The 23,798-nt window shown below is 35.5% G+C and overlaps 1 protein-coding gene and 1 pseudogene across 5 annotated transcripts in view; both read left to right on the top strand.

The window, feature by feature from the left end:
- The window catches only part of LOC105224069 (cyclin-dependent kinase 5 activator 1), a 325,563-nt gene that overhangs the window by 292,678 nt on the left and 9,087 nt on the right, over positions 1-23,798 (top strand). For 3 of the 5 annotated variants that reach the window (XM_049462393.1, XM_049462392.1, XM_049462391.1), the window contains one exon: positions 15,211-15,416. The exons of the other annotated variants lie outside the window; for them this stretch is intronic. In XM_049462393.1, the coding sequence (XP_049318350.1) occupies positions 15,211-15,416 (206 nt within the window). The remainder of the gene's footprint in view (positions 1-15,210; positions 15,417-23,798) is intronic. 5 annotated transcript variants of the gene reach the window in all.
- On the top strand, positions 1,407-15,204 carry LOC125775615 (probable deoxyhypusine synthase; annotated as a pseudogene).

Here is a 23,798-nt window from a genome sequence, read left to right on the forward strand (position 1 = left end):
TGTTTGGAATATTATATCAAGATCTTTACAATGCGTTTGTTCGTCCTTACTAAAAACAATTATTCTCTGAGAATATCGTCAAGAGTGCGTTGAAATATAGAAGGAGCATTTTTCAGTCCAAATGGGAGTCTTGTAAATTCATACTTTCCGTTATTTATCGAGAATGCTGTTTTCTCAATATCACTTTCTTTTAAAAGAATTTGATGGAATCCACTCTTGAAGTCCAACACGGAAAATAACTTGTTATCGCCTAGTTGCGAAAGTACTCCATTTACAGTACTTGTCCAATAAATTACGAACGAAGTGAAAAATAGTTCTAACTTTAATCATTAATAAAAACATAAATATTTGGCTAATTTTAGAAAAAAATTATTTTTTATATGCTATATACATTAAACTTAAATTATTATATTTTTGTATTGAATCATATTCAATATTTTGTCGCCATATATATATATATATATATATTTTTGTTTTTTTGCTCTCGTTCGTAATTTATTGGACAAGTACTGTAGGTCCGGTATGGGGTATTTGTTTGCTATTGTGACACTGTTTAGTTTTCTGTAGTCCAGCGTTTCCCAAATGCCGGGTCGCGACCCGGTACCGGGCCAGCAAAATAAAATACCGGGCCGCAACATTCCCGCCTTGTTTTCAAAATAATATCTACTATCGATTGATCGATGCGTCGCAATATTCGTAAGCGGAGATCGTGCTACTCACCGCTGATGACTGACCTGAAGTTGAAACAAAAGAGCGAGGCGAAAGCTCAGCCAGAGGACTTAAAGATATAGAGAAGGTGCAAATTGAATTATGTATGATGTTTGATTGGACGAATAACAGAGCTTATAGAATTGTAGTACGGAATTCACCATTCTCGCTGCTATTTAGCAGAAATTTGCAAGTTCAAAGGCAGAAATATATGTAAAATGACTGAATTCATGCGAGAATGAATAAAGAGAAATGTTTTGAAGAAAAATATACAAAGTCACACAGAGAATGTAAAAAAGCATTCTCTGAGTCACGTATGCGTGATCTTGTATCAAATGAAAGCCATCTGATATTATGTCATTATTTTTCCTTACAAGTCGATGAATGTACAGACATTTCCGATAATGCCAATCTGATATGTTTTTGTACGATATGCCTATGATAATACTATTTGTGAAGAGTTTTTGTTCTGTAAATCTTTGCCAACGCGAACGACCTCCGAAGAAATATTTAACTTGATTAATGATTATATCAACAAAAGTAATATTGAATGGAAGAAGTGTGTGGGATTAAGTACTGATGGTGCACGAGCAATGTCAGGCATTCGTACTGGACTTTACCCAAGGATAAAAGCCACAGCTCCGGAGTGTGTATGGAGGTACTGTAACATTCATAGGGAAGCATTAGCCGTCAAAAAATGCCCTTACCCTTGACAGCAATGATGCAAGAGTGTGTAAAGTTCATTAACTTCATAAAATCTCGTCCACTTAACTCAAGATTGTTCTCTGTTTTGTGCAAAGAAATGGGAAGTGATCACGAACATCTTCTTTTACACTGTGAGGTGCAATGGCTGTCAAGAGGTAATGTCTTAAAAAGGCTTATTGAATTAAAGGAAGAAGTAAACGTTTTTTTGGAACAACATCCCCCAACAGCTAGATATGTAAGATTTGAATTCAAGGACAGATTTCATGATGTTAACTGGTTGGTAGAAGTGGCTTACATATCTGATATTTTTGATTTTTTAAAAAATCTAAACATGGCATTGCAAGGTATTTAGTAATTTATGTGAAATACAAAAAGAGTACAACATTACTGCATTGCCACAAGACATCTTAACTCAATTTAAAGAACATTTATTAGAGGTGGAGAGGAATCTTCAAGAATATTTTCCTCCAACCGATGGCAATAAAGCTTGGATAAAAAACCCATTTACAATCAAGTTGAATTCTGAAACAGATTTGCCAGATGTCGATTCGTTGATTGAACTGTCAACTGATACAGCACTCAAGGATACATTAGAAGCAAGACCATTGATTGATTTTTGGTTATCTTGTCGTCAAGAATACACAATACTAGCTCATCAATACTAGCGCTCGATTTTTTAATGCCTTTTAAGACCACTTACAAATGTGAAGCTGGGTTTTCAACACTAGTTTGCCTTCAAAATAAATATCGAAACAGACTGAACGTGGGACCCGATCTCAGAATAAAACTTTCAGCAATTTCAGCAAACTTGAAATCTATAATTAAAAATAAGCAACAGCTACATACTTCGCACTAAAAAGGGAGTACCAAAGATACCAAAATATTATAATTTAATATTAATAAAACATTTCTCTTCCTATTATTAAGCGTGTATTATTTAATCTCATGTAACCGTCTTGAGTTTAATATTACTAAGTGGGTCACGAAGGGACAGTGTGAAAATTTCCGGGTTATGGCAAAACTAAGTTTGGGAAGCACTGCTGTAGGCGATTACCATTCTATATTTTTTTATATTTGAGGCATCCAATTTCTTTAGTACGATCCACACAGGAGAATTGTACGGTGACCGGGATGGTCGTATAATATTATTGTCTAATAGTTCTTTTATTTGTTTATTTACTTCGTCTTTAAAGGACATTGGATATTCATAAAATTTTGAATAAACAGGAGTGTTAGTACTTGTACAAATTTCTGCTTTAACGTTTGTGGTGTAGGTCAGTTTTCCATTAGGTTCGGAAAATAGGCTTGGGCATTTCTTTAGTAAGATTGCTTGAAAGATGGTCTGTTCTGGGAATTATAACATTTACTTGTTCAATTTTTTTTTTTTTTTATTGGAATTATTTTACCAGTTTTTAGAGACATTGTTTTATTACGTATATTAATTACAGCACCAAGCTCTTTCAACCTATCATTTCCCAATATCGCGTCAAATGTTTTAAGTGTGGGTAATAAAAAGAATTTTATTATTGAGTTGGAATCGCCAAACATGTTAGCTAGTTTATGATGGGTTATCTGAGTCTTGCCTCCTACAGAGACAACATCGAAAGAATTTTTATTAAGAATTGGATTGGAAACTAATTTTGATTGAATATAATTTCTGGTTGGCCCAGTGTCTATTAAAATTTTAAAAATTTGCCCATTCCTCAACTTACTTTCAAAATATGGAAGTGAGGAGTCCGTTATTCTAAAAAAATTGATATATTGGTATTCATTGTCATGGTTTACTACTAGCTCGGTGTATTCAATTAACGTTTCGTCTTCTTGAGCAGCTACTTATATTCTGTTCATACACCGACATTTCTGGTTCTTCTATGACTGAAGTCGGGTCTGTCTGAGATGTTTCGATATTGAAGTCTCTCTGCCTTTTATTCAGCTCGTTATGTTATATGCGTGACATAAGGGTCTTTTAGCGGCCTCCAAGGCAGGTGGTCTATTGATATAATTGATTTGTTTAGTGTGAATGCTCTTGTCAATGTTCATCGGCTCTGGCCTTGATTATGGTTTAGGTGTAAAAGGACGGGGTTGTTGGTATAGAGGAATCGGTCCAAATTGACGGCCTACATTCGGAAAGAATGGTTTTTGTTGAAACTGTCAAAAATTAGTATTATTTTGTCTGGGGTTTTGGTTGTAAATTTGGGTTACTATGGTTTTGGGTTTGCCTGTGCATTGGTGGGGGTCGTTGTGGCGATTGATGCGTTTGGCGGAAATTTAATTGTTGCCCTTTATTCATAGCATGATTGGACCTGAAAGCTTGAGTTTCTAATTTCAAGCAAAGATGTAGTGCAGTAAGTCTGTGGGTTCTTTTATACCCAAAAGTCGTGACAAGTCTCCACGTAGTCCTCTGACAAAGGTGTCTAGGGCTTTATCTCTATATAACTTGGTCACGAGTTGTTGAAATTCTAAATTTAAGTCCATGCAACCAATTCTATTTAATATTATCGACAGATGTTTATAAACGGCTTGGTGGAAGTTTTCAACAGACTCGTTAGGGCCTTGAACTATTGAAGTCATTTGGTATTCTAGAGTGCTCAAATCTCTTTTATCTGTGTGAGGCATTTGGATATGGCAGTCCAGTTTAAGGGAACATTGTAAGATTCTAAGGCAATATCGGCATTGCCGATAATTTTATTGCGAATTGTGTGCAATATTCCGAAATTTGCAAAATCCTATCTACTCTCTTTCTCCACGACCTAAATTCAGCTGGGTTGCCTGAAAATTCGCGTAGGTTTTTAACAATGTCCGGTACTTTATCTAAGCCATCTAAATTTCATAAATGTTCAACATTAATTCCCTGACTCTCTGTAGTAGTAAAATCAAAAGTGTTGGTTTGAGTCTGACGTAACAAATTTGGCAGCTGTTCGGCCAAAATTTGTCTAACAGTTTCTTGAATTTCAGCATTTGCATTAGTTAAATTAAAAACTGTGTTAAATGATACATGACTTTACTTTATGCCTAATTTAACATCAATAAATTCTTTCTTAACTGCAGGTATAGCCTTTGTTAAACCATCTGCTAACATTTCGCTTGTTGAAATATATTCCAGCTGCAATGACTTATCTCGTAACTTCTCTCCTATAAACTTCGCTTTGATGTCCACGTGCTTAGTTCGAGCAGAAAAGTTATTGTTCCGAACAATGTGAATAGCGCTCTTGTTATCACAGTACATTTTTATTCCTTCTGTACCACCATGAAGTAGTTCCGACTCTAGCCGATGTAACCAAATCGCTTCTTGCATTGCGCTTACTACAGATGTTAACTCCACCTCAGTTGGTGACAATGCTACGGTACGCTGTCTGTGCGATGACCAAGATATAGCTGCACCTTGCATTATAAATACGTGACCAGGAGTTGATCGCCTTTGATCAAGACCTCCTGCCCAGTCAGCATCACAATAACCAGTTAAACTTTGAGCTGATTTCCGAAACACGATGCCTTTGTTGACTGTACCCTTCAAATACCTCATCACTCACTTCAGTGGGAGCCAATGACCTTTGCCGGGGTTTTGTGAAAAACGACTCAGCAAATTGACTGCGAAGCTTATATCAGGCCGGGTATTTTGGGCTGCATACAACAGACTACCCACTGCCTCCATACATGGAACCTTTTCCATCTTTTTTTTTTCTTCCTCAGTTTTTGGACACATTTCTATTGTTAGCTTTTGCGACAAATCTAGTGGCGGAGCTACCGCATTACAATCGTCCATTCCAAACCGTTTTAGTACACTGGAAATATATTCAGACTGATCAAGTTTAATTAACTTTTTTACCTCATCGCGCTGTACTCTCATCCCAAGTACGGATGACGCTAAACCCATGTCCTTCATTTTGAATTTCGAGGACAACTCGTTCTTAATCCGCTGCGTAGCCTTTTTGTCATTAGAGAACACCAGAACGTCGTCTACATAAATTGCTACGTATACCATGCTGTACTCACTCACACAAAAGTAAATACATTGATCGACTTCGCTCCGAATTAGTCCTAGACTAATTAGTATCTCATTCAATTTATCGTTCCAATCTTTGCTTGCTTGTTTTAAACCACGCAACGATTTTAATAGACGACAAACTCTGCCAGAATTGTCATTATAACATTCAGGTTGTTTCATGAACACTTCTTCTTGATGTTCACCATTCAAAAATGCAGTTACCGCATCTAACTGATGCACCGACAAATCTCGTTAAAAATCGTAATGTATTGTATCTGACTACCGGAGAAAATGTTTCCGAATAGTCAACACCTTGTTTCTAAGAGCAACCGTTAACCACGAGCCTTGCTTTACAACGAACCAGCGCACCTTCAGCATTGCGCTTCGTTTTAAAAACCCACTTCGAATTTATTGCTCTTTTACCTTCCGGCATTTTCGTGAGCACCCAAGTTTTGTTTGTCTTATGAGATTCTATCTCCTCTTTCATTGCGCGTTTCCAGTCATCTGCCTCTGGACTATTCAATGCCTCTTCAAGATCTACCGGATCATTATCATCAGACACCACGCTTAACAACAAATTCCTCTTGGCCTTGTTAGCAATTCGCTCTGATGGACGAACTGAATACTTTTCGCCACAGCTACCTCGCTATCATCAGGAGTATCGTATTCACTTTCCGAAGATATACTGACATCACACAATTAGCTCTAATTCAGCTCCCCTGAATTGTTAATGTCATAAGTTCGTTTTCATTAATTATATCAACTATTAGATTTGGCTCTGCGCGCTTGTATTTATTACTTGTATTTTCTAAAAATTTTACATCACGACTCACGATAAACTTGTAGTCAGATTTTCGGTAAAGCCTAAATGCTTTTGACTCTGTGCAATAACCAACAAAAATACACTTCTGATTTTGCATCTAACTTTAAACGTTTTTGTTTTGCTCGGGCGTATATGGAGCTGTCTTTTGGTGAGCAATACCACATTCACGTAAAAATTTTATAAATTGAGAAATACAATATTCAGTGCCATTATCTGTTCTCAGCACTTTTATTTTTCGTCCACGTTGCGTTTCTACTTCGCTTTTAAACTGCTTGAATTTTTCAAATACATCTGATTTAGATACAATAGGTATAGCTAATACCTTTCTAGAAAAATCGTCAACAAACACCAACAAAAATCTTGCACCGCTGAACGATTTTGTGCTAATTAGACCAAGCACGTCCGAATGTGTAACGTCCAAGCAATTTTTAGCACGAGTACCAGCTGATTCAGTTGTTATTCTAGTTTCGATGCCACAGTTAAAAGTTATCAATAGTTGTCATTGCTTTCCCAACTGGAATTTTAGCGCAATCTAATTTGTGCAAACCATTTTCTGATACGCTTTTGCAATTAATCTGTTTTTCGCATCAAGGATTTTACATATATTCCCTTCGAACATCACCTTTTTGTTTTGTTTTGTTATTTGCCGAACCGACAAAAGATTCGCGCAAAGACTGGGAACACATTTCGAATATTTGTTTTGACTTTTTGCCTGTTCACATTTAAAACCAGGCTGACTTCGCCTGCGCTGTTAACAGGAACTCGCTCTCTGTTAGCTAAAATTACTTCATTATGCTCTGCTGCACTCAACTTCGAAAGTAACTTCAGATCGTTTGTCATATGTGACGTTACGGAGTTAACGTTTTCGCCGCTCTGAGAATGCAAACACGAATTCGCTAACAGCGAATTTGAAAACATTGCCGTCCTGTTTTTACCTTCATTCTCATTTACTTTCTTTGATTTCGGAGACTTGCGGCACTCTTTACGCATATGGCCTTCCTGACCACAATTGAAACAACGATACTTTTTCCGATTAGAACTTTTGTCGTTCCTTTTCTGTTGGAAATTCTTCGAATATAAAGCGTTGTCAGTAGGATCTTTGCTACAGTCGAATTTGACATCTTGCACCAAAAAACTTTTAACGCTATCGACAGTTAATTTCGCTTTTGAATTCTCCACAGCCATAACGAGTGCTTGATACTCATTAGGCAACCCAGCAAGCAATAATGATGCCACCAGCTCATCACCTACGTCCAGACCTGCATTTTGCAACTTGATTGACGTCATGACCATCTCGTTCACATAATCCTGTTCGGAATGAAACTGTTCCAGCTCTACCTTGCGAGTTAAACCACTGTCTTCACACGCGGCCAATAACGAATCCCATGCATCCTTTGCAGTCACTGCGTTCGCAATATTCGAAAAATTACTCGGCTCCACCATTAGCATAATCTCCGCCAGTGCCCGTTCATTGCTGCCACGATCTTTTTCCGTTGAATTTTCGGATAAACCGTTCTCCGTTATTTTCCAGCAACTTTTTACGACTAAATACGATTTTGCATTCCGCTTCCAATAATCGAAATTTTCACGTCCGCGAAGTTTTTCAAAAGGAAAACTAAGAGCACCTGCCGCCTTTTTCGTTTAAATAAATTAATTTTAAATAAATTTACTTTTAGCAAAAGGCAAGTAACTTGTTGAGCAATAGGCCCAAAACCTGTTGAACAGAGTTACGTACACGCAGTTTCAATGTAAGATGACGACTGACTTTATTGAATATAATATACATAAGAACAGTATAAAAGGAATAAGAAGTATAGTGATGCCAGATTTACAATATTTCACAACAATTATACTTAGTAATAATTGAGAATATTATAATTTATTTGTAACTAGCTGACCTCGCAGCCGTTGTCCTGCGTGAAATTATGTAGTTTGAAATTTAAAGAAAGTTAAATCTATCATTTCATTTTTTTTTTTTTCAATGTAACGCAGCTTTATAAACAACATTTTTCGGTTTCTGTTCCGGTGTACAGAAAAGATGGTTTTCCAACTCGGGAGCACGCTACGGCCATGTGAAAAACATAGCATTTCCAAAATTATGCCTCACACTATGCGACTATCTTTAGGTCCTGTTGACTGTCATCTCAAATTCAATTTTCACTGGAAACGGAATACGTTTGAACTGAACTGTCCCTTTGTACTCGATAGGTGCGTCACAATCAGTCGGGTTCAATTACACAGTTTTGGCGCATGAAGATTGGGAAACATAATAACTACTTTGAGACACAAATGATGCGGTGGCATACCAAGCTTGTCCAAAGAATTTCGAAATACCACTGGATAATTCACGGCGTCGTATTCATAGTCAAGACGATCGAACGAGTTGTATGAGCGCAAGTCTCCCGGAACTTGACTTTGAATCTTCCAGTTGAAGTCAACAACATCGGTATTTTTTGCAGCTAACATTGTGCGTGCACTTAAGGAATCGTAGTTATGATAATTTAGCCAATGTCCGAACATTTGTGATGAGTTCATCCTTCGTGAATTGATAAAGGGAAGATGGAATTGATATCGAACCACCGGAAGTATCAACCGAAATTGAACCATTTCGAATTTTTAGCGAAGACGATATAAAATGTCTTTGACAATGTCGAGGTTTATATCATTCCAGTGATTAGCGTGTTCCAGCATTTGTAATTGCTGGCTTACTTCTCCAAAACTTGCACATATTCCCATATACCATTCACAGTAAGCACTGACTCAAATAAAGTTGAACCGCGTACATTAATCAATAGCAACCGAAGGTAGAAACAATCGTCGTTTTTCGGGTGGATTGTGTAAATTCGTCCTAATGCATTAGTTGATAAGACACCTGGATGTCAATCTACTGGTTGGCCTTGCTTTCTGCGTAACTATTCGACGATACATTCCATGTAAGTACAATATCAAGGTATTTTCGAATAGAGCAATGTTCTCACAAACACATCACTGACGAAAGTTGAGAAAAAACTCGTCAATGTTAATTTTGTTGCTGGCGATGTTTCCACTGGCTATACTGTATTCTCTGGGATGAAATGCACTCTTTGGCCATTCTCCAAATTAACTGCGAGACGCACAACAGTCGGAAAACGTTCATGAATTGCAAAACTAAATATCCTACAAAGCGCTTTATTGCAGTTCACGTATCGACCGTATCGTTCAAGACCAATAATCGCCATGTTGCTTCATTTGGTGACGTATTTACAAACGTATTTTATCAATTACACCAAACTGCAACACTCAACATTGACATGAATTTTGAATGTCAATTAGACAACAGTGGCGAATATGGTTCGATCCATGTGTTGTCAACTTCGATACTCACGCCTCTAAATTGAATGCCAAATGTTCTGCCATTGTCGTCTGGTGAGCAACGCCGATAGAGTGGATATCCATCATTTATAGTTTGTGTTTCCGAAAGAATAGTACGTGGATACTGTTTCGTGCATTTATTGACAGACATTCAAACTGAAGTGGGGTTGTGGTGTCCACAAGGTTCATTAACCTTATTGGTTTTCATCATTTCGTATAATACTGGATCTTTCAATGCATCAGGAATTGCCGCATTATTGAATGATTTCATCAATTTGATCTGGTGTAACCATCTTCCATCATCCAAATGTGTGCGTGCGGCAAGCCTCTCTTTTGCCACTCAACAGAGTACATCTAGCATCTAACAGCACCATATATGCGTTGCTTCAAAATAACGTCCTTCGAAGCTGTTGCTTGAAAAGTCTTGCTGTGTCATCGTGACGATCGCTTTCTGATTGATCGTGACCCACAATACCGCATGTATGTCATCGCATCCTGGGAGTACTCGTTCATGTGCCTAGGGCTGCTAATGTATGTTGATGCCAAAAAGAACGTCGACCGATATTAGCGCGACCTCTTCATGGCATCGTGACAAATTTCAATCTGTAATTGATCACTGTGTGTGAAAAACACGTATCATTTTCACTGAATAATTTTCAAAAATTTTTGAGCAAACGCCAAATTTGAAAGATTTAAATAATTGAAAAAACAAAATAAAATAATTGAATAAAAAAATTTATATGGAAAAAATTAACTTTTTGGAATTGTTTAATTTTCCGACTTTTCCTCATAAAAGACATACAGGTTTTTAATTTCTAAACCTATCCCGATCCACAACGAACAACCTCTTAAAATTTCATCAATATTGTTTCAGCCGTTCTCTTAGCGTTACTAACGAACAAACATTCATTCGTTTGTATGAGAAAAAGAAAAGGGCTGTTTTTAGGGGTTTTCCGACAATCATTCGAATTTTTTTCTCCGCAGAAACCCTCTCTGAACCTCAACCAACATTTAAAAAAAAGAATTATCAAATTTGGTTCAGTCGTATGAAAGTTATGAGCGTACATACATTTTGGCGATTCATTTTTATTTATATAGATGTAAAAATTATTATGTAATTTGAAATGTACAAATTTAATTGTTTATCTTTTTTGTTTTCTTTTAAATTTTAAAATTATTATTTTTAAGTTTGATCATTAAAAGAATTTATTTATTACTTAGGTTTTGCAAATTTTCTCAGTGTATTTTTTCAAAATATTTTATTTATTTATTTAATAAAATAACTTTCCTTAAATTTGAGTAAATTCTCTTTCACTTAAATTATTTACGTTAATTTAGTTCAATTTGGAGTTTTCTTCATTTATTCATTAACTTACATAAACTTATGGATGTGGCTGCTCCTCCTGGTGGTCCGGATGTCTTCCTTTTCGCTTTCTACTTGGGATCCTGTAACACACACTTCAGTTGGGGATGTTCTGCGGGATGACCTGACAAAACGTGCAGTCCACCATTGGGTTAGCAGTTATTGGTAACCGACCTTTAAGATGTCTCCGTTCCAATAATTAGAACATTCCTAATAATTCATTTGGTTGCCCAACAGTATTGTTTTACACTCTGTTGGTCCCTGCTCGGGCGCCAGTTAATATTTTTAAAATTAAAATAAAACTTTTAAATTAGAGAAGTTGCTTTATTGAATGTTCTATCCACAGTATATACAGTAGATAACCTTTTCGTGGTAGCTTTCTGGGGGGTGAATAGCGGCCATCTTGGATTTTCAGTGGTAGCAACCTGTAGCAACGCAGTGCTGTATAAATTGAGGTAGTAAATACTTAGCAAATTTACTTTATTAAATAAAAAAAAACTATAAATGTTGTTGCTTAATATAACAGAAAATTATTTATTAATGTTATATATTTACCAATAGGTGATTTAAATGCCATAGTGTGCAATATTTCGCCCATAAAAATATCATTTACTGATATTCAGATATTGTTTTTGTAGTGAGTTCTTAATAATCAAATTCAGCCCTGTTTTTAGATTTCTCGGTGGTGAGTTTTCTTCTGAATGTATTTGTTTACATTTGACCGACAGAAAACATAAAAGGTGCAGCTTTCCATATTCGAACATTTAAATTAAATCAAAACAAAGTTTAGTTTGTATAAAGTTACTAAATATTTTATTTAAAGTTTAATAATTGGAGTGAACATAGGTTTTATACAATAGAAAATGTCCGTTGAACCAGATATCGCCAAAGAAGCGGTACTTAAACGAAGTGAAAAAATACACCTAAAACATACCCATTGTGCGGGGCTATGATTGGAATCAAGGAATTGATTACTCAAAATTATTTGAGTCGTATGTTAATACGGGGTTTCAAGCTACTAATCTTCGGTTGGCAACAAGAGAAATCAATCTAATGGTAATGTAACCATTTTATTATGGAAAAGTTTATGTATTTTAAAATATTCTTAGCTTGATTGTAGGCAGCAGCCGTTGAAACCTGAAGAAGCCGATTTGCATGAAACGGATGAATTCATTAGACGAAAACATAGCTGTACAATATTCCTTGGATTTACATCTAATCTAGTGTCGTCGGGATTACGGGAGACATTACGATTCCTCGTTGAACACCAAATAGTGGATTGTGTAGTAACGATAGCGGGTGGCGTTTATTAAATGCCTAGCTCCCACGTACATGTGATCATTCAAATTATCTGGCCGAGATTTAGGAGATCGTAGTATAAATTGTATAGATAATTTGCTTGTACCGAACGATAACTATTGCAAGTTCGAGGATTGGCTCATGCCGCTACTTGATGAAATGGTTGAAGAGCAAAAAACGAAAGGCATGATTTGGTCTCCTTCTCGTATTATACAATGACTTGGGGAAAGGATAAACGACATCAGCTTAATATACTACTAGGCTGCGAAACATAAAATACCTGTATTTAGTCCTGCCCTTACAGATGGTAGCCTAGGTGACATGATGTATTTCCTCTCTTTCCGTCACCCCCCATTAGTGGTAGATATTTTGTCCGATTTGCGACGTCTAAACACTATGGCTGTGAAATCCACCAAATCAGGAATGATTATAATTGGTGGCGGTATTATAAAGCATGACATATGCAATGCGAATTTAATGAGAAATGGATTATTCCGTTTTTATTAACACAGCTTCGGAATTCGATGGCAGTGACAGTGGTGCTCGACCAGATGAGGCTATTTCTTGGGATAAAATGAAGAAAGAAGCTTCACCAGTTAAGGTGTATGCAGAAGCTAGTTTAGTAGTGCCATTGATTGTTGGTGTGACTTTTGTTAAAAGACATTTCAATACAAAAAAAGAAAACGAACCATGATAATAAATAATTGTAAAAAATGCAAATTGTGGACTTTAATTTGTAATAGTAAACGAACTTTTTAATAAAGCTTAGTCAATATGTATTTTTCATAAACTCTTTATTCCAACGAAATTAAACAAATTTTATTAACATTATAAATATTTTTAATAATTTATTTTTTGAATTTTGCTGGCGAAGGCGGCAGAACTGTGGACATTCCTGGAATGTGTTATATTCCTAGGAATTCTTTGGGGTTGAAGCGGCAGCAGTTCTTTATAATTTGAGTTCATATTTTTCAGAATATTCAAGTGCAACAGCCACTTGGATTTTGTGCAAGTGTTAAACATATTTGTATTTACCTTGTATGTATGTGTGTAGTAACATAAATATTTCCGTTGTGATTTATGGAATATTGTTGATCACCACCCCAGAGGTTTGCAATAAGGCGCGTTACCGACTTTTTTGTGTGTTCGGTTCCCCGGTAGGCCTATTTCACAAAAGATTTCGGCATTCTTCTGTAAACACAAACTTATTAAAAACTTTGACATATTTCTAATATATTTATACACCTTACCTTAATTTAGCTTTATTTCAGCAACAACACTTATCCACAATATAAAAAATAAAATCTTATAATTAACACTAATATTTATTGTTAAAATCTTCAATATACATACGTTTGTGTTTAAACTCAATTTCCAATTGATGTTTTCCTATAACGGCTAACGAATTGTCAATTAGTACACATACTTATGTCAAACGACAAGTTACCACCCAGGATTGTATCTTACTGCATGCAAAAATTTAGAAATACTTGAAGCGTGTTTAAAAATTGCCCGAAAAAAAACAACTGATTTAACATCAAACAACAAGTAATATCCTAATAAAATTGAACAAAGATTCAAAATATATCAATATAATCACTTAAATAACGTAAACACTTGCATTATTTAATATATTTTAAAGTGTTGATCATCAAAATTTAAAATTTATATGTAGCTCAAATGCTAACACAACACCCTGATTACCATGAAAGTAGCAAAAAAAGTGTTACACAACACCCTAAGATTTCTTAGAGGTGAGTATAGTATGTATGTAAACAAAGCAAATGTTGTCTACTGTATATACTGAGGTTCTATCAGAACTGATCTTTCTTTTTTTAACAATTCTTAACAATACCCTGATCTAGCTGTGGGTTTTCGGCAGCGACGTTGGTTTTGCTGGCGAAGGCGGCAGAACTGTGGACATTCCTGGAATGTGTTATATTCCTAGGAATTCTTTGGGGTTGAAGCGGCAGCAGTTCTTTATAATTTGAGTTCATATTTTTCAGAATATTCAAGTGCAACAGCCACTTGGATTTTGTGCAAGTGTTAAACATATTTGTATTTACCTTGTATGTATGTGTGTAGTAACATAAATATTTCCGTTGTGATTTATGGAATATTGTTGATGATTGGTAAGTTTTATACAACATTTCAACATGAACAATATTTAATAATAATGATTTTAACTAATTTAGGATGAATTTAACGATTACTTTGAATTTTCTTCAAGAAATAATTGTTGATTAATTGTTTCTTCGCAAAACCAGGATTGCCAAATACGCATTTTATTGAAATATGTATTAAAAATTAGTACTAGATTTCTTTAGAGCTGCATACTAGCGCAAGAAAATGCACCACACGAAATTTTCTTGACCATTTCTAAAGCGTTGTTTTATATGGAGTTTTTACATTTCTTGAGAGCTGCATCCTCAACTTTAATCTGAAAACTTTGACATTCCTTTCATCTACCGATATTCTGCTTAATACCGGTAAGCCATTTGGACATAGATATGTCCATTTACTGTGCGATTCTGTACTGTGATACAGTCTCAAGTCTCTAAATTTGAGATTTTGAGTTAGAGACAATTTTCGAGGTCTCAAGTTGGAGTCAATATTTTGAGACTAACGCTAGAGACTGTTTAGTGAATAGCAACTAGTCAAATTGAGATTTTACCTCAAAATGTCTCAAATAGAGACTAGAGACTGGTTACAGAATCCCACTATTAAAGACATATTAGCATATTCTTTTCCCTCAGTGTACGAAATATTATGATATTTAAAGATAAACAAAACGGAAAAGAAGTCACAGTAATCGTATCTAGGCATACGCAAATTAATGTCTTTTTCCATTCCGATTATATAGATATATAACCTTTGAAATTAATTAATAATTTTATAAAAGATATTATCTTACAAAACTGATATATACATATTCTCTGTTATAAAACCGTATTATATTTTAAATCTTTATTTCAGGATGTGGCATTTATAAATCCAGCAAATGTAGTTTTTGTATACATGCTAATAAGAGAACTGGTAGATGGTGAAGAAACCAAGGAATCGGAGCTGCAGGCATCTGTTCTAACGTGCCTATATTTATCATATTCTTATATGGGCAATGAAATAAGCTACCCACTGAAACCATTCCTAGTCGAAGACTGTAAAGATAAGTTTTGGGAAAGGTAAGTTGTCTTATTATTTGCGGCACAAGAAGAGTGTATTTGTTAATGGTTAAATGAAAACAAAAACCCTGTAAAACGCTTTTTTGAGTATAAACAAAAACAAATGAGGGGCTAAGTTCAGATGCCTTTTGCTTATCCAAGAAACAAAAAATATCTTAAGAACCAACCAGATGTAATCATTAGATTATGTGGATGGAAATAAGAAAAGGTATTGGTTGATTTCATCAATTTCAAACTTCAAACCAGAAGTATAAATTAACATTACCGATATATTCGGTATCAAGATATTAATCTATTCCATCCATTTTTAACGCTAAAAACCTTGTGGTTAAGAAAAATTGTTTACATAATTTCGTCAAAATATTGGGCCTCAATAAAGGTTAAAGTCAAATAGAATAACGAATATAATTATATTTAGTATATGGGAGTAGGGAATATACCATATAAAATAAACCTAAATAACTGAAACTTTCAACACCAGATGCCATTATTGTTAGGATAATATTCCCTTTCAATTTCCTTAAGAGTTAAGCTGAACCCACACCGGGTTAGTCAAAACAGTTTTTGAAACCTTCTTATGGGAGGGTTTTGAAATCTCGATCGGCAACCTTTTTGGTGACGCTCGCTCTAACGTAGTAAGTAAGAGTGAGGGCCTCCGGGAATCGAGCGAGAGTGAGACGGACTACCTTACGTCTCGTCTATCGGGCGAGAGTGAGAGGCCTTGTGTATCGTGCGAGAATGAGACGGAAGACTTTCTGTCTTTCATGTCATTCTCTGCGTTCAGGCGGCGTCGCGATCGCGGAAAACAGCTGTTGTTTTCTAACACAGTGATCATAAGCAACGTATTTTGTTTTTGTGCGTGTCTTCATTACTTAAATCGAGAGTTTTGTGCAAATATGCCGAAGTCGGGTGCAGAAAGGACAAAAACGTGGCGGGAGAAAAAACGGGCGAGTGAAGGAATTGATCAGAATAGAAAACGGAAAAAAAGTAGAACTGAAATTGAACGAGATAGCAGGGAACGGAGGCAACCACGTGCTAACCTCTTACGTGACAGTGTGGACGATAGTGCTGCGTTTATCCAAGCAAACAACATCAGCCACATGGCAGTTCCCATTGCACGAAGAACTTCTACGATATATTTGAACAATAATAAAACGATTTTCGTCAAAAGAAATCATCTGCCATTGGTATCAGCGTGTGCTATTACTATCCACAAGTCTCAAGATGGTACGTTTAATCAAATCGTCTATGGATACGAAAAGACACATTCACAACAACTCCTTTACTTAGCCTTGTCCCGTGTCACAAGTATACAGGGATTGTACATCGTTGCGAAGGATTGAAAGAACAAATTTTATCATGGACAGAAAAAAGCTCAATCAATGGACAAGCTACAATCAGAATTTAGAAGATTATCAACAAATCCATTTATAACTTTGACTGACATTCTCCGAGAGTTCATCAGCAGACCAGGCTTATCAATAACAACCCTCAATTGCCAAAGCTTAGGAGCTCATAGCGGAGATTTGAATGATCCGGTGATTCTACGGTCTAATATATTGATACTTTCAGAGACGTGGAAGGTACACGATCAAGAAATTGATGTTCCCAATTTTAATTGTGTCGTACAGTTCAAAAGACATAATGTGAGAGCAGGGGGTGTCGCAATACTTTGCAATACTGCTCATGGAACGAACATCATGACACCCAATATGGACCTGAACTTGAAACAACTAGAATCGCTTTCAATTGGGTTGTCATCTGTTGGAGAAATATGTGCAGCTGAATGTCGCACAGAAAGCGGACAGCGGATTATGCTTATAGCACTCTATATTTCACTAAATCAGCAGATGGCGAAAATAATAGAGTTTATTCACCTTCACTTGCTGCCGTATACTCCAGTGGGGGCTGCAGAAGTTGGAGTAGAGCTGGACAAAATACCTATGATTCTAGGTGGAGATTTTAATGTTAATTTTGCTTCAGAGGATTCCAAGCCATTAATTCTGTTCTTGCAACAGAAACTGTCATTGGAAATGAACAATACACCAATTGAATCGACTACACGCCATGGTACCACGATCGATGCAGTTTTCTCACGTTACATCGAAAATTTGGAGTCAAGAGTCTTCATTACCTATTTTAGTTACCACAAACCTATCATTTCGTTCATGAAGAGTCTACCAGAGAATGAAGGTGAAGCTGATTGAGATTTAATTCATCATATTCATACTAATATTATTGTATCTTGAAAAAAGTATAACTATTATGATGAAAAAATTAATATTTACTATCAAGAAGTGTTTGACACGTGATTAAAATGATTCCTCTCCCTCTAAACATAGAAAATTAAATCCTTCCCAATCCAATCATTCAGTTTCACTTCTATCGCGTGTCTTCATGACACGCCTATTTTTTTTTTTTTGTCTCATACGATCACTCATAGCTTCACATGTGGCAACCTACACCGAAAACGCATGTTCGAGCTTTGACTTGTTTGAAGAGCTGTTGTCGAACTTCTTAAGTACTATTACCATACAGCCAACGCACACAAAATGCAACAAAACCGTCTTTGTTGCCGATCAATACATGCAGAGCTACGGCGTAACCCACACCGAATAAAACAGACAAGACAAGACAGAAAACCCCGATACCACGAGATACTTACCTGCTAAACTGCGCAAGGTTGTCGATTCATCCATTCAACAGAATGCTTTCTTTGCTCTTCCAGAAAACATTCTCCTTAGTATGATGACTGACGAACGGATAGAAGTCAGAGAAGCAGAGTCTGACACTGTAAATGGAAGGGTTAGATGTAATAAAGTGCCAAAGCTGAATTTCAAAGCTAATAATTATTACGATATCATTAACTGGAAGACCTTGACTGTTCCACCAGTTCTTTGTTCAGTTTCTAACGAATAACTCATAAAAGGGCTGTCGGGAGACACTGAAGAGGTATGAAAATTTAGTGAATTCCCTTCTCACACCGTGGCAGTCGAGAGAACCGTCAAACTGGTGACAGAGGCATCTTCTAAAGTTATTGGTCCCCAATCTCAGGATCGTTTTATACGCTCTACACTGAAATCAAGGCAAAAGTGCCAAAGTTTAGTACAAAATCTGATTTTATCAATAAATTTGACACAGATTTAGACTAAAACAAGCCTGACATATGGTTGGTTGGTTGGGTTGGGCTTGGGAGGAACGCGAAGAGCGGCCACCTCCACGCGGTGGGTTCTGGGTGACCAATACAGGTTAGCTGAGAGCTGCAACAATTTTGACCTTGCGCTGTGGCGCGCCGCCTTTTCGCTCGTATCTCGGGAACGGTTCGTCCTACGGCCATTATTACATACCATTTCGGTAGCAAATGACGTGACAAATAACTTTTGTTTTATACATTTTGCCATGAGATGCGTATTTCAGGCGCTAGGTAGACAATTTCACGATTTTAGCGAATTTCCGAAATTTCAAGGCCGGACTTGGGGTTGAAGATGCAATCCGATCTCTAAACAAAAAGTTGCATTGGAACCAAGAAGTACTAAGGCAACTTTTTCGCACTATTAGAAATCCCGAATCGAAAAAAGTCCGGAATCGACCCACCCTAACCTGCATCCTTGTGAAATTTCGAAATTTTCTCGGTTGCATTCTCAGTTCAGACATCAAATGTGTAATAATATTTTCTGAATCGCGCTTCTGGTTGTACGGATGCACCCATCATTATCTTTTATTTCTTTCATTTCGTTCACAAAACTCAATTATTGAAAATATTCGTTTCCTTCTTTTTTCGTTTTATTTCAATGCACACCAGACGTGACAAAAAGACAAAATGTCGCATTGTGCTTTGCTTTTTCTTACATTTCTTCTTTTTTTCATTTTCAACATAAATTTGGTCCTCCTCATAATCAGTTTAAACTGTTCAAGAGCTCAAACAATGTGTTATATGTATACGGACCTACCTTCCCGATGACGCCATTTCGAGAATGATTATTTCATGATATCAATTGGCAATTTTCTTGTGGCCAATATCAACGCCAATGTACTTGAACATTGCCCGTCGAGTTGCCCCGTTAAATACCTAACAATGTATCGTTAAAAAAATGTAGTCTTGATATTTTACAGATTATGATTCCTTTCATCATACATAATACATACATGTATAAAAAACTTTAAATTTCAGTTGCCAAATGTATCCAAGTTGTAACCAAAATTCACATTTGGTTTGAATATGACTAATTTCTGTTTAATATGGTATTTCTTTCTCTTATAACGCATGAAAAGTGATGCTACGTTATTTTGCTAATTAAGCTAATAAAGCTGACTTCAAATAATATGAATAAACATTTGTAAAATATTCACATTCTTAAGATTTTTCATTATAACTTACAGAAAAAACGACTTGCTGCAAGAAAAATAATATTCATAGTAAACGATTTAAGAACTTTCCTATCATAAGCGCAAGTGCAAGTGCGATAAGGCATGATAATACATATTAGGGGTATTCACTTGCTCTTGCAAAACCTTTGCACGGTGCACGCGTTGGAGATTTTTCCACCTAATGCAACGGCGTAACAACAAACACGCGTATAAAATTATTTGCAATGGCACGTAAAAATATAATTGCAACCCTGATTTAGCTGTCATTTTACATAAAGACATATTTCGCGGTTAAATTGTTGAGGAAGGTAAATTTTAAATAGATTTTATAATTTCTATTTAAATTATAAAGATTTGTTACAGTTTTCTTTGTTAAAAATGAATGCAGAAGGTGCGCCAATTCACAATAGGCATGCACAATAGTCATTTATATACAATAAATTGACCGAATCAGCCATTCATATATCACAAGATTCTGCAATGGATGCTCTCGTGCCCTTGTATATTTCGGTATAGGATTTTTGCAATCTGCAATCTTGCAATAGCAAGAGAATCCCCCTATTGATATTTCTATTTGAATCAGCGTCTCCCGCTACAGATAATGAAACAACAATTAAGCAAATACATTTTTAACACATACTATATTGCGAGTGGGAAGCACATATTATAATAATATTGAAAGCGAAATTTTTCTTCAATTGTCCCAAATTTTCTCGTTCATTGGACGCATATCACATTACAGCTCGCTTTGTTTATGTATACAAGTATGTACGTATATTATATGTATACATTTCTTAGACCATAAGGAGTAATGCATTCCTCAACATTGCATGCATCAATGTATTTCTCAATGTCTGGTTGGCAGCCTTCTGTCAGTTAAGTTCTGGTTAATTTAACAAAGACTCCTTATTTCGGTAATGAACTCTTTTGACCTTAGAACCGTGACAGAGCTATACTACTTAATCTCATGACTTGGGCACTCAGTGTCCAGGCATGTATTTTGTATGGAAATTTACACTTTTAAGACGTTATTTTTATATTGTTAGAAACAAAAGTATTTTTATTGAAAAATATGAAAATCAAATAAAGTTTTAATTTCGAATTGCTCAAATTGGTGAAATTCGTTGCTGTCGTTTTATGCATTTTGATTGGGTGTAGACGTTGTTGGACTATTGTCCGCATCTTCATTATCGTCTGAGTCCGCATCAGCTTCGACATTGTATTTTGTAAAATAGCACTTTTCACACGACATTATATAGTGTTTTGAGCATGTCGAAATAAGGTAATGGTCACAAACTACTGTTGTTTTACTATCGATCTTAGCTATTTTGAAGGTTTTAAACCGTTGATTCCAATTGTTGATCTGTGGCAAGAAAAGAAAATGGTGAAAAATATTTGAAAATGAACTAATTTTAAAACAAAAGGAATTATTAAAGTCTACCTGTATTGCTGGACGCGAGCTCGCAACTGTCAGAAACCGTTTGAAATTTTTCAAGTCCATTACAATTTTAGCATCGTTTTTGTAATTGAATCTGCGCTAGCTCTAGAGAGAGTTATTTCAAAAATATTTTGCGCTTTTCGGATTTATTGGTGTTCCACATAGGGTGACTGAGATCGAACAGCTTGAGTGCTGCAAGTCCAACAATATCCAGCATATTATAAAATAATGCCATGGGCTAGTGTTTGTTTTTATTTCCGGAGATAATCCATGTCAAAAGTATCAATACCACCTTTATGCCTATTATAATCATGATTGACTGGTAGTTTTTTGTTATAGAATTTACATCTTCGTGGGCATGAGCAGTTGAAAACACTATCACGGTTTTCTTAGATTGTGTTGTTAGCTTCTTCAGAGGATGTAAATAGTTATGGCAGTTGTGTTTTGCCAACATCTTGTTTTTTTTTTGGAACTATTTGATGTATATTTGCTTATATTACGCAGGTCAACACAAAATTTGACTATAACTTTAAAGCAGTAAATTTCCATTTTTTGGTCGTAATTAGACGAAAAAATATATGCCATGAAAAAGTTTGCTTTTTTATTTAGGAAACCGCTTTAACGATTTTTTTAAAAATATGTGGTTTTAAATTTTAATTGAAAATGAAATCACTTAAAGAAACATTTTTATTACTTTTATTAAGTTTTACTATCAAAATAACTTAAAAAAAAGTAAAAAATAATTTAAAAGTGCACACTTTTACTTTTTCTTTTATGTTCATAGGTACTATCTCTTATAAACCCCAAATATAGTTTCCCATCATGTTTTCATTGTATTGGCCTTGATAACGTTATTCGAAGCTCATAATATCCTGGTGAAAACGTTCTTCTTGCTCTTCTGAATACGCTCCTATGTTGTTTTGAATTTATCTAATTAAGCATGCAGCATATGTACTTCTAATGACATTCTGCAGCCCATGGCCTAAAATTTTTTTATCATATTTTCAACTAGGTTTTCGTACTTTTCGGCTTATAATCCAGAAACGACTGCTTTGAAACTGTTCCAACTCGCTTTTTGAATACGATCCAGCAACGTTGGAAATTTTTGATCGGCCAAAAACTGTCTGATTTTAACCTTTGCTTCGGATAACTTCGAGAAAATTTTTTTTAAGTATTCAAAAGCTTCTGAGGTTTGATCCAGTTTTTTAAAAAATTGTTTCATCAACCCTAACTTAATGTGCAGAGGCGGCATTAACACTTTTTCTGCTTCAACAATTGGCTAAAATTATACGTTTTTCTTTTTCGATACGAAGTTCTGTTCTTTCAGGTCAGGACCGTTGGCTATAATACTTAGCATCCGCTCTACTATCCCATAAGCACAAATAACATGGATACTTTGTATATCCGCTTTGAAGTCCCATAAAAAATCCCACCATTTTAAAATCTCCAATTAGCTGCTAGTTGTACTCGCAAGCAAATTCCACAAATTTTAATTTCTAATCTAATCATTGAAATCTTATGTAGTGACGAAGTAATGTTTTGGTTGTTCTGGTATCGGTAAAACCTCCTTATCTGAATTACTTTTATGATAACTAAGAGGTGAGCTACTTTTTTTCCATAATTTTTTCGGTGGCTCAGGTACAAGTCGTGTCAAATCATGTAAAACTGGAGCAGAAGATTAAAGGTCAGGATATTCGATAGATTTTGCATTTTTACCTCTACGCCTTTTACTCGGATTCACAATACAAAAGTAGCAGTTTTGGTTTTCGCCTCATTCTTGGCATTGTGCAATTTGCAATTTTCATAAACCTTTTCTCACCTCGATACCAACCTAACATATAGAAATAGAAATAAATATGTCTATTATATTTAATTCACCGTTTAATGAAATTTCTTTAGCTTCTAAACATCTTTTACAATAACTACAAGCAACATGTGGAGCCCGTGTCTTGTCTTGATTTCGAACAGGGCAGTCAAATATGTTTCACAGAAAACGTGAGATGCATTTAGTTCATATTTTACATCTCGAACTTTAATAAAATGCATCAGCATCATATTTATACTTTCGCGACGACATTTTAAGTTATTCCTGACGTGTACAAAACATCTGAAAAAAGAGTATTATTACAATAACTTTTACAAAAGCAAACTTTATACGCAAAAGGTATTTTCTTTTCGTTTTTGTTCATAATTAATCAGAAAATCAGAAAATCATAAAATAAACTTTAGGACAAAGAACGAAAGTTTTTTCTAGAGTCGTGTTATTCTTTTAGCTTTCCTATTCATCTCAATGGCCTTTAACAGAGGCCGCTGTGATAACGCGTATGTACATATGTATGTATCGCTTTTAGATCCAAAGCTTTCCGTGCATAGTGATGTTGTTTGTCTATGCATTTCCAATGCCAGTTCCAATCGCCGTTTTTCACTTTGGGATCACTAATGGACTGAGCATTATTATCGCCGAAGTCAGATTGGTCACGGAGTATCTATTCGTGGTCGCCACCAAATTTAGGTTACCTTCCACCATCATCATCATCGCTACCATTAGCATTCAAATAATTTTAAATGTTCTCTTC

The sequence above is a fragment of the Bactrocera dorsalis genome, chromosome 1 (assembly GCF_023373825.1).
Source record: "Bactrocera dorsalis isolate Fly_Bdor chromosome 1, ASM2337382v1, whole genome shotgun sequence".
Lineage (NCBI taxonomy): Eukaryota > Metazoa > Arthropoda > Insecta > Diptera > Tephritidae > Bactrocera > Bactrocera dorsalis.